Source organism: Pan paniscus, chromosome 6, assembly GCF_029289425.2.
Source record: "Pan paniscus chromosome 6, NHGRI_mPanPan1-v2.0_pri, whole genome shotgun sequence".
Lineage (NCBI taxonomy): Eukaryota > Metazoa > Chordata > Mammalia > Primates > Hominidae > Pan > Pan paniscus.
In genome coordinates, this window is record NC_073255.2 from 168,376,661 (window position 1) to 168,387,404 (window position 10,744).

The 10,744-nt window shown below is 52.2% G+C and overlaps 1 protein-coding gene across 5 annotated transcripts in view; it reads right to left on the reverse strand.

Moving 5' to 3' along the window:
- PODXL (podocalyxin like) overlaps positions 1–4,193 on the reverse strand; it is a 56,361-nt gene extending 52,168 nt beyond the window's left edge. For 3 of the 5 annotated variants that reach the window (XM_057302762.2, XM_057302761.2, XM_057302760.2), the window contains exon 1: positions 3,801–4,171. In XM_057302762.2, the coding sequence (XP_057158745.1) occupies positions 3,801–3,894 (94 nt within the window). In that variant the 5' untranslated portion in view covers positions 3,895–4,171. Of the gene's footprint in view, positions 1–3,800 lie in introns of all 5 variants that reach the window. The other 2 variants (XM_034965003.4, XM_034965004.4) reach the window with 2 other exon arrangements.
- Between the last annotated feature and the right edge of the window lie 6,551 nt (positions 4,194–10,744).

Here is a 10,744-nt window from a genome sequence, read left to right on the forward strand (position 1 = left end):
GGCAGTGGTGTTAAAACCCCAGGCAGCACCCTCCTCTCCTTTCAAACATGGGTTCCTGAGGAAAACCAGATGGGGGACAGCCTCCATGCCTCTTCCCCCACCTTCTCTAGGCCTGGGGGACACCCTGAGGACCCTCCTGGGCAGGCCACGCTCCCCTCCTCAGCCCTTCTCTGGACGACCACACTCCAAAGCTCTGGCCACGCTGACACCAGGTGCTTTTGGGTCTGCCCTTGAATGGCTGGCTCCTAACCCCGCCATGTCCAGCTCGCTCCTGCCTCAGATCCTGTCCCAAGCTGCACCATGCTGGGAACACCCACATTCCCCCACCCCAGCCCTGGGCACCTTGTTTTTTTCCTTGAGTCAGGGTCTCCCTCTGTTGCCCAGGCTGGAGAACAGTGGCGTGATCTTGGCTCACTGCAACCTCTGTCTCCCAGGTTCAAGCAATTCTCCTACCTCAGTCTCCTGAGTAGCTGGGACTACAGGCGTGTGCCACTACCATGCCCAGCTAACTTTTTTGTCTTTTTAGTACAGACAGTCTTACTAGGTTGCCCAGGCTGGTCTTGAACTCCTAGGCTCAAGCGATCCTCCCACCTTGGCCTCTCAAATTTGCTGGGATTCCAGGCGTGAGCAGCCACACCCTGCCACCGTGGAATTTTCTCTCCAGTTCTGAGAGCTAATCTCCCCAAAGCCTCAATGACTCCATCTCAAGAACCGCCATCACAGACTCCCCGTCCCTAATCTGCCTCTCCCCTACACACTACAATTCATAGAGCCTCAGCCACATTAGGAAACACTGACCCTTTTAATTTTAAAATCCCTATGTGAAAACCCCACCTCCTTCAGGAAGCTTTCTCCAGACCTCCAGACCACCCCTTCCAAATCTTATACTCTTTTCCATATGCCTCCCTCTCCCACAGACTGGCACTGGGGCTTCAGTTTTTATTATCATATATCCACTGATACCCACAAACATTGGCAGGATCCCAATGCCTGGGGTCCCTTAAACCCACCAGGTGCTCAATATATATGCTTACTAATCATCATAGCTATTTTTTGAGTGTTGATCCTGAGTTGGGCGTAAAGCCAAGCCCATGATATATATACTCGCTCATCTTCATAGCAACCCACAAGGTAGGGCTGTTATTACTTTATAGATGAAGCAACTGAGGTTCAGGGAGGTCCACTATTTTGTCCATGGTCACGCACATCTCTCTGACCCAAAGTCTGAGTGTTTCCACCCCACCAAGCTGCCTTTCTGTTGCCCAGAATTCATCCATTCAACATCAGATTGAGAGTACTGAATCAGCTTGTCCTTTCAGTAGCTGAGGGAACACGGAACCCCAGATATCTTATCATGGTGGAACTAGAGGTCCCTTTGGTTCTTTTATTCTATCTCACAAATAACGAAACGGAGGCACGGAGATGTGACTTACCATTGTGGTTCTGCCAGATGCTTATCAAACCAAAAAGCACTGAAAGGGGGTCTGATGAATTGTCCGACCCTTAAGGTGAATGCTTTCTTTGCTGTAGGCTGCATAATCTGCCCATATATTGGAAGGTAAGCTGGGGGAGAGGGGCAGGGATGGACCTGTCTGGGGATAATTCCTTTGTTGCAGAGACTCGAGCTATAAATCTTTCTTGCTTTTAATCAAATCACAGGATTCCAGCAGATGGGGGGCAGTGTTTATGCTATTCCCGATGACAGCAGCCCAGGCGACCACACCTTCAGAAGGACAGGGATGGAGCTGGCCTTACTGAGTCCCTAGAGGGTGGTGTAGAAGGCACCATAGCTACTGAACAGACCAACCTTGCCGCAACATGCCCCCTACAAGCCTTTTCTGGCCTCAATACATGCAAATCATCATCACCATCATGATCATCATCCTCTCCCCATCCCCCACTTAGCACTTTGCACTTTTCTAAGTGCTTCCCAACAGTGCTGCATACTATAATGCATACAGTGCTCGGATAGGCCAAGTTACTTGCTGGTTAGAGCAGGCACTGGGTTATGGTCATTTTTGTTTGCCACATACCAAACTTCTGCCATGTGCCAAACCCTGTGCTAGGCCAGAAGTGGTGCTTCATGGAAGAGACATGGTTTCTGGCAGTGCCCAGGTGCCAGGAAAAACAGTGCCATCCTTGAAGCCAGCAGTGAGCTGGAGTCAGAGCTTTGCCCACTGGTGACTTATGAACATTTCCTTTTAGGGCAGACAGGGAGGGTCTTGTCCCACAGTGCCTCCCACTCCTCAAAGGAAGGGTGGCTCAGCTTCCTTAAGCTCAGAAGCACTAGGGACTAACCCCTCTTTCCTGACACAGCCCAACGCCCTTCTGGGTGGTTCTAAGAGGCTTCCCAATAAAAGGTTCGTATGAAGGCCCACCCTGAAGTCCAGCTGTCCCCAGAGTAGGGCTAAGGAGCCACCACACTCCCGTGTCATCTCAACCCTGCATGTCGTGTGGCTCTTCAGTGATTGCCACTCTGAAAGCTGTTCTGACTGTTCCTCACACTGCAGCCCCTCTTCCAGGGACACACATTCTTCCCCCCACCGGGACCTTCCCTTTCTAGTCAGGCTGGTGGAGTCTCCCGCCGGCCACAGGAGGATGCCCACGCCTGCCTGCTCCCTGAGTGCCAGTGCCTGCCCACTACCAAAGGTTTCCTGCGGTGCAGAGGAGAGACTGTACTGCCCTTCCATCTCCCCTGGCCCCTTAGAGTCCAGTCCCAAACTGCCGGCACCTGCTCACAGCAGAGTCCCTACCCTGTCTGTGCTGTCCCCGCAGTCCTTCCTGGCCCTAGGGTGATCACACCACCTCCGCTCTTCCTGCAGACATGTGCTCAGGTGGGCAAAAGAGAATGAGAAATGCACCTCTCCCGTGGGGCTGAGCCGACTCCGGCTGTTCCCTAGGGGCTTAAGAACACCTGTTCTGGTTGAGTTTGCAGCCATTGCCTGTCCCCGAAAAGGGAAAGGGTAACATTTCACCTTGAAAAGAAACAGGGAGGGGATGTTTCTGAGGTGCAGGTGTTTCATGAGAGACAGGTACATTTTCTAAGGTGTGTCTAAAATGCAGCCCAATCCTATTCTACGAGAGAGAAGTTCCCGTTTGAACAAGAGGATTCGAGGGGGGTCTCACCATCGTAGCCACGCACTAAGAAGCGATTGCTCTGGGGACACGGAGGTAGGACCCCCACTCAGCCAGGTGACTCTGGGACTGTGGAAGGTCCACTTAAGACTCTGTACCTGCCCCAGCACGGGCTCAGGGAGTTGAGCCTGCACACATTACTTAGAAAAACCTCTGCAAACGGGTAAGCACATAGCCCGCGTGGGCCGTGGCTGGAGGCTTGTCACCTGCTTCAGGGACTTCCTCGGGAGCCTCTCGCCTGCCTCTTTGCCTGGAATTAACGAATACACACTACAGCCCCTCATTCCCTCCAACACGAAGGAAAGGTGTAATCAGATTCCGAGAGTCCCGCAGAAGCGTGGAGCCTCGCGGTGCGGTCTCCCTTTTCTTTCCCATGCAAACCCACTTAGCACCGGCGCGCCCCTGTTTGCCCGGGCAGAATCCACCGCCCACTCCTCCCGAGTGGAGAGTGGAGACGAATCTACGCCCAGGCCCTGCACCTGCCGCGCTGCGGAGTTTGGAGGGGGCGTGGATGGTGCAAGGTCAGGGCTCCGTGTGTGGCCCCGGCGGTGATAGGGCTGCTCGGGGTCGGACCACGCGGCGCGCCGGGCTTCCCTGCAGCTCGGCCGGGCAGGGGGCACATGGGCACGGTGGGAGTCCCGGCGGAGCCCGGGCCGGCCACTCACCATTCTGGGAGGGCGACGGCGACGGCGACGACGGCAGCAGCGGCGGCGTCGACAACAGTAGCAGCAGCGCCGAGAGCGCCAGCGCGCAGCGCATCGTGTCGTCGCCTCTGGGCCGGGAGCAGGTGGCTGCGGTGTCCGCGGAGGATCCGCGCGTCCGGGCGGTAGGAGCGTGGGCGCCGCCCCGGGAGGCCTGTGGGTGGCTCCGGCGGCCAGGCTGTGGCCCGGGGCTCCCGAGTCGCGCTGCGGCGGCTCTTCCTCCCTGCCGCTGCAGCAGAGCCGGGCTGGGGCGCAGAGCCAGTGGCAGAGGAGCGGCGGCGGCGGCGGCTGCGTCCTGGGCGGCGTCTGCGCGGCTGCGGCCCCACTGGCGGCTGCGGCTACTCCTGGCCCGTCCCGTCAGCGCCGGCCCCCGCCCCCGCCCCTCCCCCTCCCCCTCCCCCTCCCCCAGGAGCCCGCCAGCGGCGGCGGCCGGGCCGGGCGGGGCCGGGGCCGGGGCTGGGCGGGCGCTGGGCCGTGAACAATGAGCAGAGGAGGAAACTCCGCCCTGGAGCGCGACGGGCGGGAGGGCCGGCGGCCTCCGCGCCTTGGGGGTTGTGTGTGCGCGCGGGCCAGGGCGGGGGGCTCCTGCGGTGCAGCCGGGCCCCGTCCACAGGTGTCCCGAACAGGTGTCCCCCCGAGTGCTTCTAAGTGGGCCCGGCGGGATCCCCCAGCACACCCCCGGGGCCCTCGCACTACGAGCAAATCCGGAGCGGGCGGACCCCCAGCCTTGCGTGGTAACTGATAACCATTCGCGGCCTCCCGGGCTGCTGCGCGTTCTGCAGCGACCCCGGAGAAGCTCATCTCCCACCTGCCAAGTGCAATTCACCTGCCTGTGGGGCCCCTATCCCGCACGGCTTCTGAGCGGGGTCTCTCTGCAGCTAGGTGTGCACCGGGCAAGCTGGACTAATTCACTCCTTCACCTCTCCAAGGGTAGGTTCCTTACCTGTGAAATGGAGATGATGGTTAAAAAACAACAGCAACAACAATTTCAGGGATGAATGTGTGCCAGGCTTTACATATATTAATTCTTTTACTCTTCATGACAACCATATTTTTAGCCTCATTTTGCAGACAGGGCAATTGAGTCAAAAAGAGGTTAAGAAACTTCCTGAGGCCACATAACGGGTAAGTGGCAAACCTGCCTCTGAGAGTAGTTTGGAGAAATACCGTGCACCGTGCCTGGAATATAGTAATTGCTCTGCAAGGAGTGGTTATTACTCTTATTCCTGCTATATAAAGAACAGCCATAAAGATTAGGGCTTTTGGGTCAAAACAGACTGGGGCTCAAAACCTAACTGTGCCAATCTATTAATTGTAAAACCCTAGGCAAGCTATTCTCAGTACCTCATTTCTTTTTATCTGTAAAATAGGGATAATAACACCTACCTCAGGGGGTTGTTGGGAAACTTAAATGTGATCTTACAAGATAATACTTAGACTAGGGCCAGGAACACAAAAGTCTCAATGAATGAAGTAGTTCGCCCTCCAAGTGAGGATCAGAGATATTTGCACACTGGGGGTGGGAGTGGGTGTTGGAGAATTCCGTAAACTGAGTTTATCCGGTGAAAGAACAAAGAAGTTCCTTTCCCCTCCCCCGCTCCCCTCCTTTTTTCCACCCCCAAAGCTGCCTGGGAGACGCAGACCCCAGGCCCGCCTGAAGAGGAGGCACATCGGCGGAGCCGGGAAGCGGAGGGGGCGAGGGGTGATTAACCTTGGAACCGGGGTACGGCGTAAATTTGGCTCACGTGACTCCGGGGTTGCTAATCTGGAGTCTATCTGCCAGATGGGGCTGGGTGGAGGGGTTTTCCCCAGGATCTAGCCGCGTCCCGGGCACAGGGGACTCCGTGAGCCCCTCAAGTCGGCTGCAAGCAGGCGATGCCTGCAGGGCACTGCGTCCCTGGAGCCGCGAAGGAAGCGCTGGAGCCCTGGCTGGGGTTCCGTGGCAGCCGGCCTCAAGCTTGGGAAGGGCTGACGGGGTTGTTTTCATCAGGAAGTTTCTGCAGGATCGTTCTGGCCCCGTTTTCCACACCGCATATGGGAAGGACAGAGGGTGTTCCCTATGAATACTCTGGGATATGTGTGTGTGTGTGACTATCTTTGATGTTTTTTTAGTACTGTTCCCCTGACATCATGTCAACAAAAGGCTTGTTTCTCTTCTGAAACCAAGCAATATATATATATATATATATTTTTTTTTTAAACTGGGATTTTAAAAAATGTGTATCGCACTCTGATTTAAACAGTGTTTTTGCACTCAATCATTCAATTTATCTAAAAACTCAGAAGCAATCATGTTAACTTTATAAAGAGAGAGCGTATATTTTGAAGCTTAGGGCATTTTAAATTCACATGATTTGGGTTTGGTGCCATTACAAGATCATGCAAAATTAAAATGAGAGCAGACATCTGGGCTTAGAGAAGACATAGAAAAGTTACAATTGTGCTGGACTCTCCCCAGTATCCAACAGCCCCCCTCAACTTATGCACAACGTGGCTTTCTGGAATGAGGCTGGCTGGGTTTTGAGGTCACTGGTGGCCACTGAGATGAGCTACCCCCAGGTAATTGGCCTGTGCCTTTGGCCCCATTTAGCATTGTGCTCCATCTAGCAAGCTCGCCAGCCCAGAACACCTGAGCTTATATTTGAAACCCAAAGCACTTTACGGGTGCTGTTTTTGAAGCTTTTCATCAGGAAGTTTCTGCAGGATCATTCCTTCTGGGATTTGTTGCATTTTGGTTATTTGTATACATGCATTAGCTCTCCTAGCAGACATTCAGCTTCTTTAACATGGTGTCTTTCTTATTCATCCTTTACTTACTCAGATCACCAAGAACAGCACATCACTTTTTTTTTTTTTTTTTTTTCTGAGACAGTCTAGCTCCTGTTGCCCAGGCTGCCTCCGCCTCCCAGGTTCAAGCAATTCTCCTGCCTCAGCCTCCTAAGTAGCTAGGATTACAAGCATCTGCCACCACACCCGGCTAATTTTGTATTTTTAGTAGAGACAGGGTTTCTCCATGTTCGTCAGGCTGGTCTCGACTCAGGTGATCTGCCCGCCTCGGCCTCCCAAAGTGCTGGGATTACTGGTGAGAGCCACCGCATTTTTATCAAGCAAATGGTTTTGCTGCCCCATGGGCACAGAAGCCAATCCTATGAAGCACTAGCTTTGGAAAAAGTAGCGGCTTTATTTGCAAAACTGGTCAGCAAAGAGACAGGAGTGAATTCAAATCTGTCTCCCCAGCCAGGCACGGTGACTCATGCCTGTAATCCCACAACTTTGGGAGGCTGAGGTGGGCAGATCACCTGAGGTCAGGAGTTTGAGACCAGCCTGGCCAACATGGTGAAACCCCATCTCTACTAAAAATACAAAAATTAGCCAGCTTGGTGGCATGCGTCTGTAATCCTAGCTACTCAGGAGGCTGAGGCAGGAGAATTGCTTGAACCTGGGAGGTGTAGGCTGCAGTGAGCTGAGATTGCACCACTGCACTGCAGCCTGGGCAACAGAGCAAGACTCCATCTCAAAAAAAAGAAAAGAAAAAATGTCTCCCCAGTTTGAGGCCTGGGGTAAATTTATGGGATCAGAAGGCAATGAAAAGATTTAGGAATGTTGGCTTGGCAGAATCTGATTGGAGGGCTTTAAATTTGACCATTTACAGAAAGGTATGTTGAGACGGACTTTTAGCCCCACATCTTCCAAGCCATTGTACCTCTGGCTTCTGAGAGAGTTCTGGCATTCGGATTCCCATCAAGTCTCTTAGTCTTTTTAGTTCCAAGGGAGAATTCATTGTTTTGGGGTTGTTGTTAGAGTTCCAACTATTTTCTATTGCTTATGCTGGAGCAACGTGACATTTTGTTATCAACAGAGCAAGCCCAGTTTGGGCCTTTCCCTCAGTTACAACATCATACATATAGATACAGATACAGATCTATAGATACAGATCTTGAATGCAAATATGAATGTCACCTGGGAGATATTACGCAGGAACCCATGGCACAAGGTTACACATTTTTCCATGGCCCCTGGCTGTCAATGTTAGGGGCCATAATTCTCTGCCCCAGGTGCAATTTGGTGATGTTGTTTACCTAAGTGCATCCGTATGTGCAGACTCAGTAAGTCCTCTTGACCCTCATCCTAAGTAATACTGATCCCCAGTCACAACATCTAGGGGTGAGACAGAGCGTCTGCTACCACATCCCCCAAGAAAAGATGAGTGCACACATGTATCCATCCTGGAGCCCCAGCTCCTACACATAAGGAGCCAGGGATGCTCTTACCTGGGCTTTCTAATCACTGACCTCTGAGTTCCTTGTGGGTCGAAGCAGTGTTTAATTCATCTTGGAATCCAGTGCCCAGTATGGTGGTGTCTGACCCCAAACAGGTGCATGACATTCAAATGCTGCATAGATGAAGAAGTGGTTGGATTTTCTCTCCAAGGTTGGGTTACCCCTGACTGCCAAGTGGTGCGGTTCTATGAATATCAGCTGGGACTCAAGTTGGGCAGCTCACCCCAAAGTCATGCCTTTATGTATTATTATTCAATAATATCTACCCTAATAGGCAGAGTGTGCTAGGTTCGGTGCACTGTGCTGAGAATGCAACCCTGTACACAAACATGACTAACATGTAGTAGGGGCTGTAACACATGGCACAGGTGGGCATGTGGGAAGCGGAGAGCAGGATGGCTCAGCCCCACCTGGGGAGGTCAAGGAAGGCTCCAGAGGAGGGAACTGGGTTTTGGAGGAGTTGAAGGACTTCACCAAGGGAAGAGTGAAAGGGAAGGCTTTTTGGGCAGATGGAACAAGATCTACAGGTATTTTGCCCTCAGCAGAGCATAGGATTTGTCAGGATGATGGGAGATGAGGATTGGGAGGTGGATAAAGATGAGATGCTTAGACAATGAAGAGTCACTACAGGGTTTTAGCTTGAACGGGCAAGACAAGCTTTTCTTTCTTTTTTTTTTGTTTTTGTTTTTTTTGTTTTTTTTCTGAGACAGAGCCTTGCTTTGTCAACCAGGCTGGAGTGCAGTGGCGCGATCTCGGCTCACTGCAACCTCCACCTCCCAGGTTCAAGCAATTCTCCTGTCTCAGCCTCCCGAGTAGCTGGGATCACCGGCGCATGCCACCAAGCCTGGCTAATTTTTTTTTTGTATTTTTAGCAGAGATGGGGTTTCGCCATGTAGGCCAGGCTGGTCTTGAACTCCTGACCTCATGATCTGCCCGCCTCAGCTTCCCAAAGTGCTGGGATTACAGGCGTGAGCCACCGTGCCTGGCCCCAAGACCAGCTTTTCATGAGAGAAAGATCATTCTAGCCGCAGTAGGCTTAGCAAGGGCAGGCTGATGTGAGGTGGAAGGTGAGCACAGCATTTGGGGAGGCTAGTGCAACTGTCCCTAAAGGGCCTGCCCTCAGACAGTGGTGGTGGGAAAGAAGAGAAGGGCCTGATGCAAGAGGTGTCTGAGGGGTAGCATTGATATAGGACTCAGTGGCCCATTGGATGTGGACATGGTGTGTGGGCTGGTGTGTGTGGTGTGTTGAGGGCAGAAAGACACGGCAGGACTGCATGAATTATCTCAGTGCCATGGTTGGAGGGAGAGTAAATGAAACAAACCGTGATGGAGAATATAAGAAGAGAAGCAAATGTGGGAGAAGAAAATGATGGGTCCAGTTTCAAACAGGTTGACTCTGAAGACCCACGACCACATCTCAAAGTTATATCCAAGACAAGACTCAGGGGCTATGTCTAGAAGTTCTTTCCTTCCCCCCCGCCCCCCAATAAATAGAGATGGGGTCTTGCTGTGTTACCCAGGCTGGTCTCAAACTCCTGGCCTCATGCGATCCTTCCAGCTTGACCTCTCAAAGTGCTAAGATTACAGATGTGAGCCACCACACCCACCCTAGAAGTTTTATCTGTGACAGTAAAGCTCAGACCTAAAGTCAGGACTGGAAATGGAGATCCGAGAACCATAACCAAGCAGATGGGGTTGTAGCCATGACTGTAGATGATGGGCCAGGAATATTCTGCAGTGGAGAAGAGAAGAGGCTGAAGGCAGAGCCCTTCAAAATATCAACATTAAGGAATGGGCGTAGGAAGAGGATATGGAGAATGTATTGCTGAATAGAAAGTCAACCAAAAGAGAAGGGACCCATAGAAACGGAGGGAGGAGAATGTTTTAATAAGAACAAGGTGGTCAAAAGTGTCACCTGCTCCAAGGACTGAAATCTACCAGCTGAAGTTTACAATGAAAGGGTCCTTGGGGATCTTACCCAGGGTGATTTTAGTGAAGTGCAGTAACTGAAGGGAGAGAATGGAGATGAGGAAATGGAGGCAGCGAGTGTGGATGGGAAGGGAAGGAGGGAGAACATGGAGTCAAGGGAAGAGTTTGTGTGCATTGGTTCATTGAAAAATTGGAAATGTGTAGGCCGGGCGTGGTGGCTCATGGCTGTAATCCCAGCACTTTGGGAGACTGAGGTGGGCAGATCGTTTGAGCCCAGGAGTTCGAGACCAGCCTGGCCAATGTGGTGAAACTTCATCTCTGCACAAAATGTAAAAATTAGCCAGGTGTGGTGGCACATGCCTGTAGTCCCAGCTATTCAGGAGGCTGAGATGAGAGGATCGCTTGAGCCTGGGAGGCAGAGGTTGCAGTGAACCAAGATCGTGCCACTTCCACCTGGGTTACAGAGTGAGACCCTGTCTCAAAAAATAAAATTAAATTTAAAAAAATTGGAAATGTGTACATGACTGTGGGCCAAGAGGAAGACAATAGTTGAAAGGGAGAAGTTACAAGAGATGGGGTGAGAAGCAGAGATAGAAGGACTAATCTCAGGCCAAGGGAACTTCGTCACTGAAGGTATGGATGGAGATGCAGTTTGTCATGGTTGATAGGAATAGCCTTGGAATGAGTCAGCCCAGAACT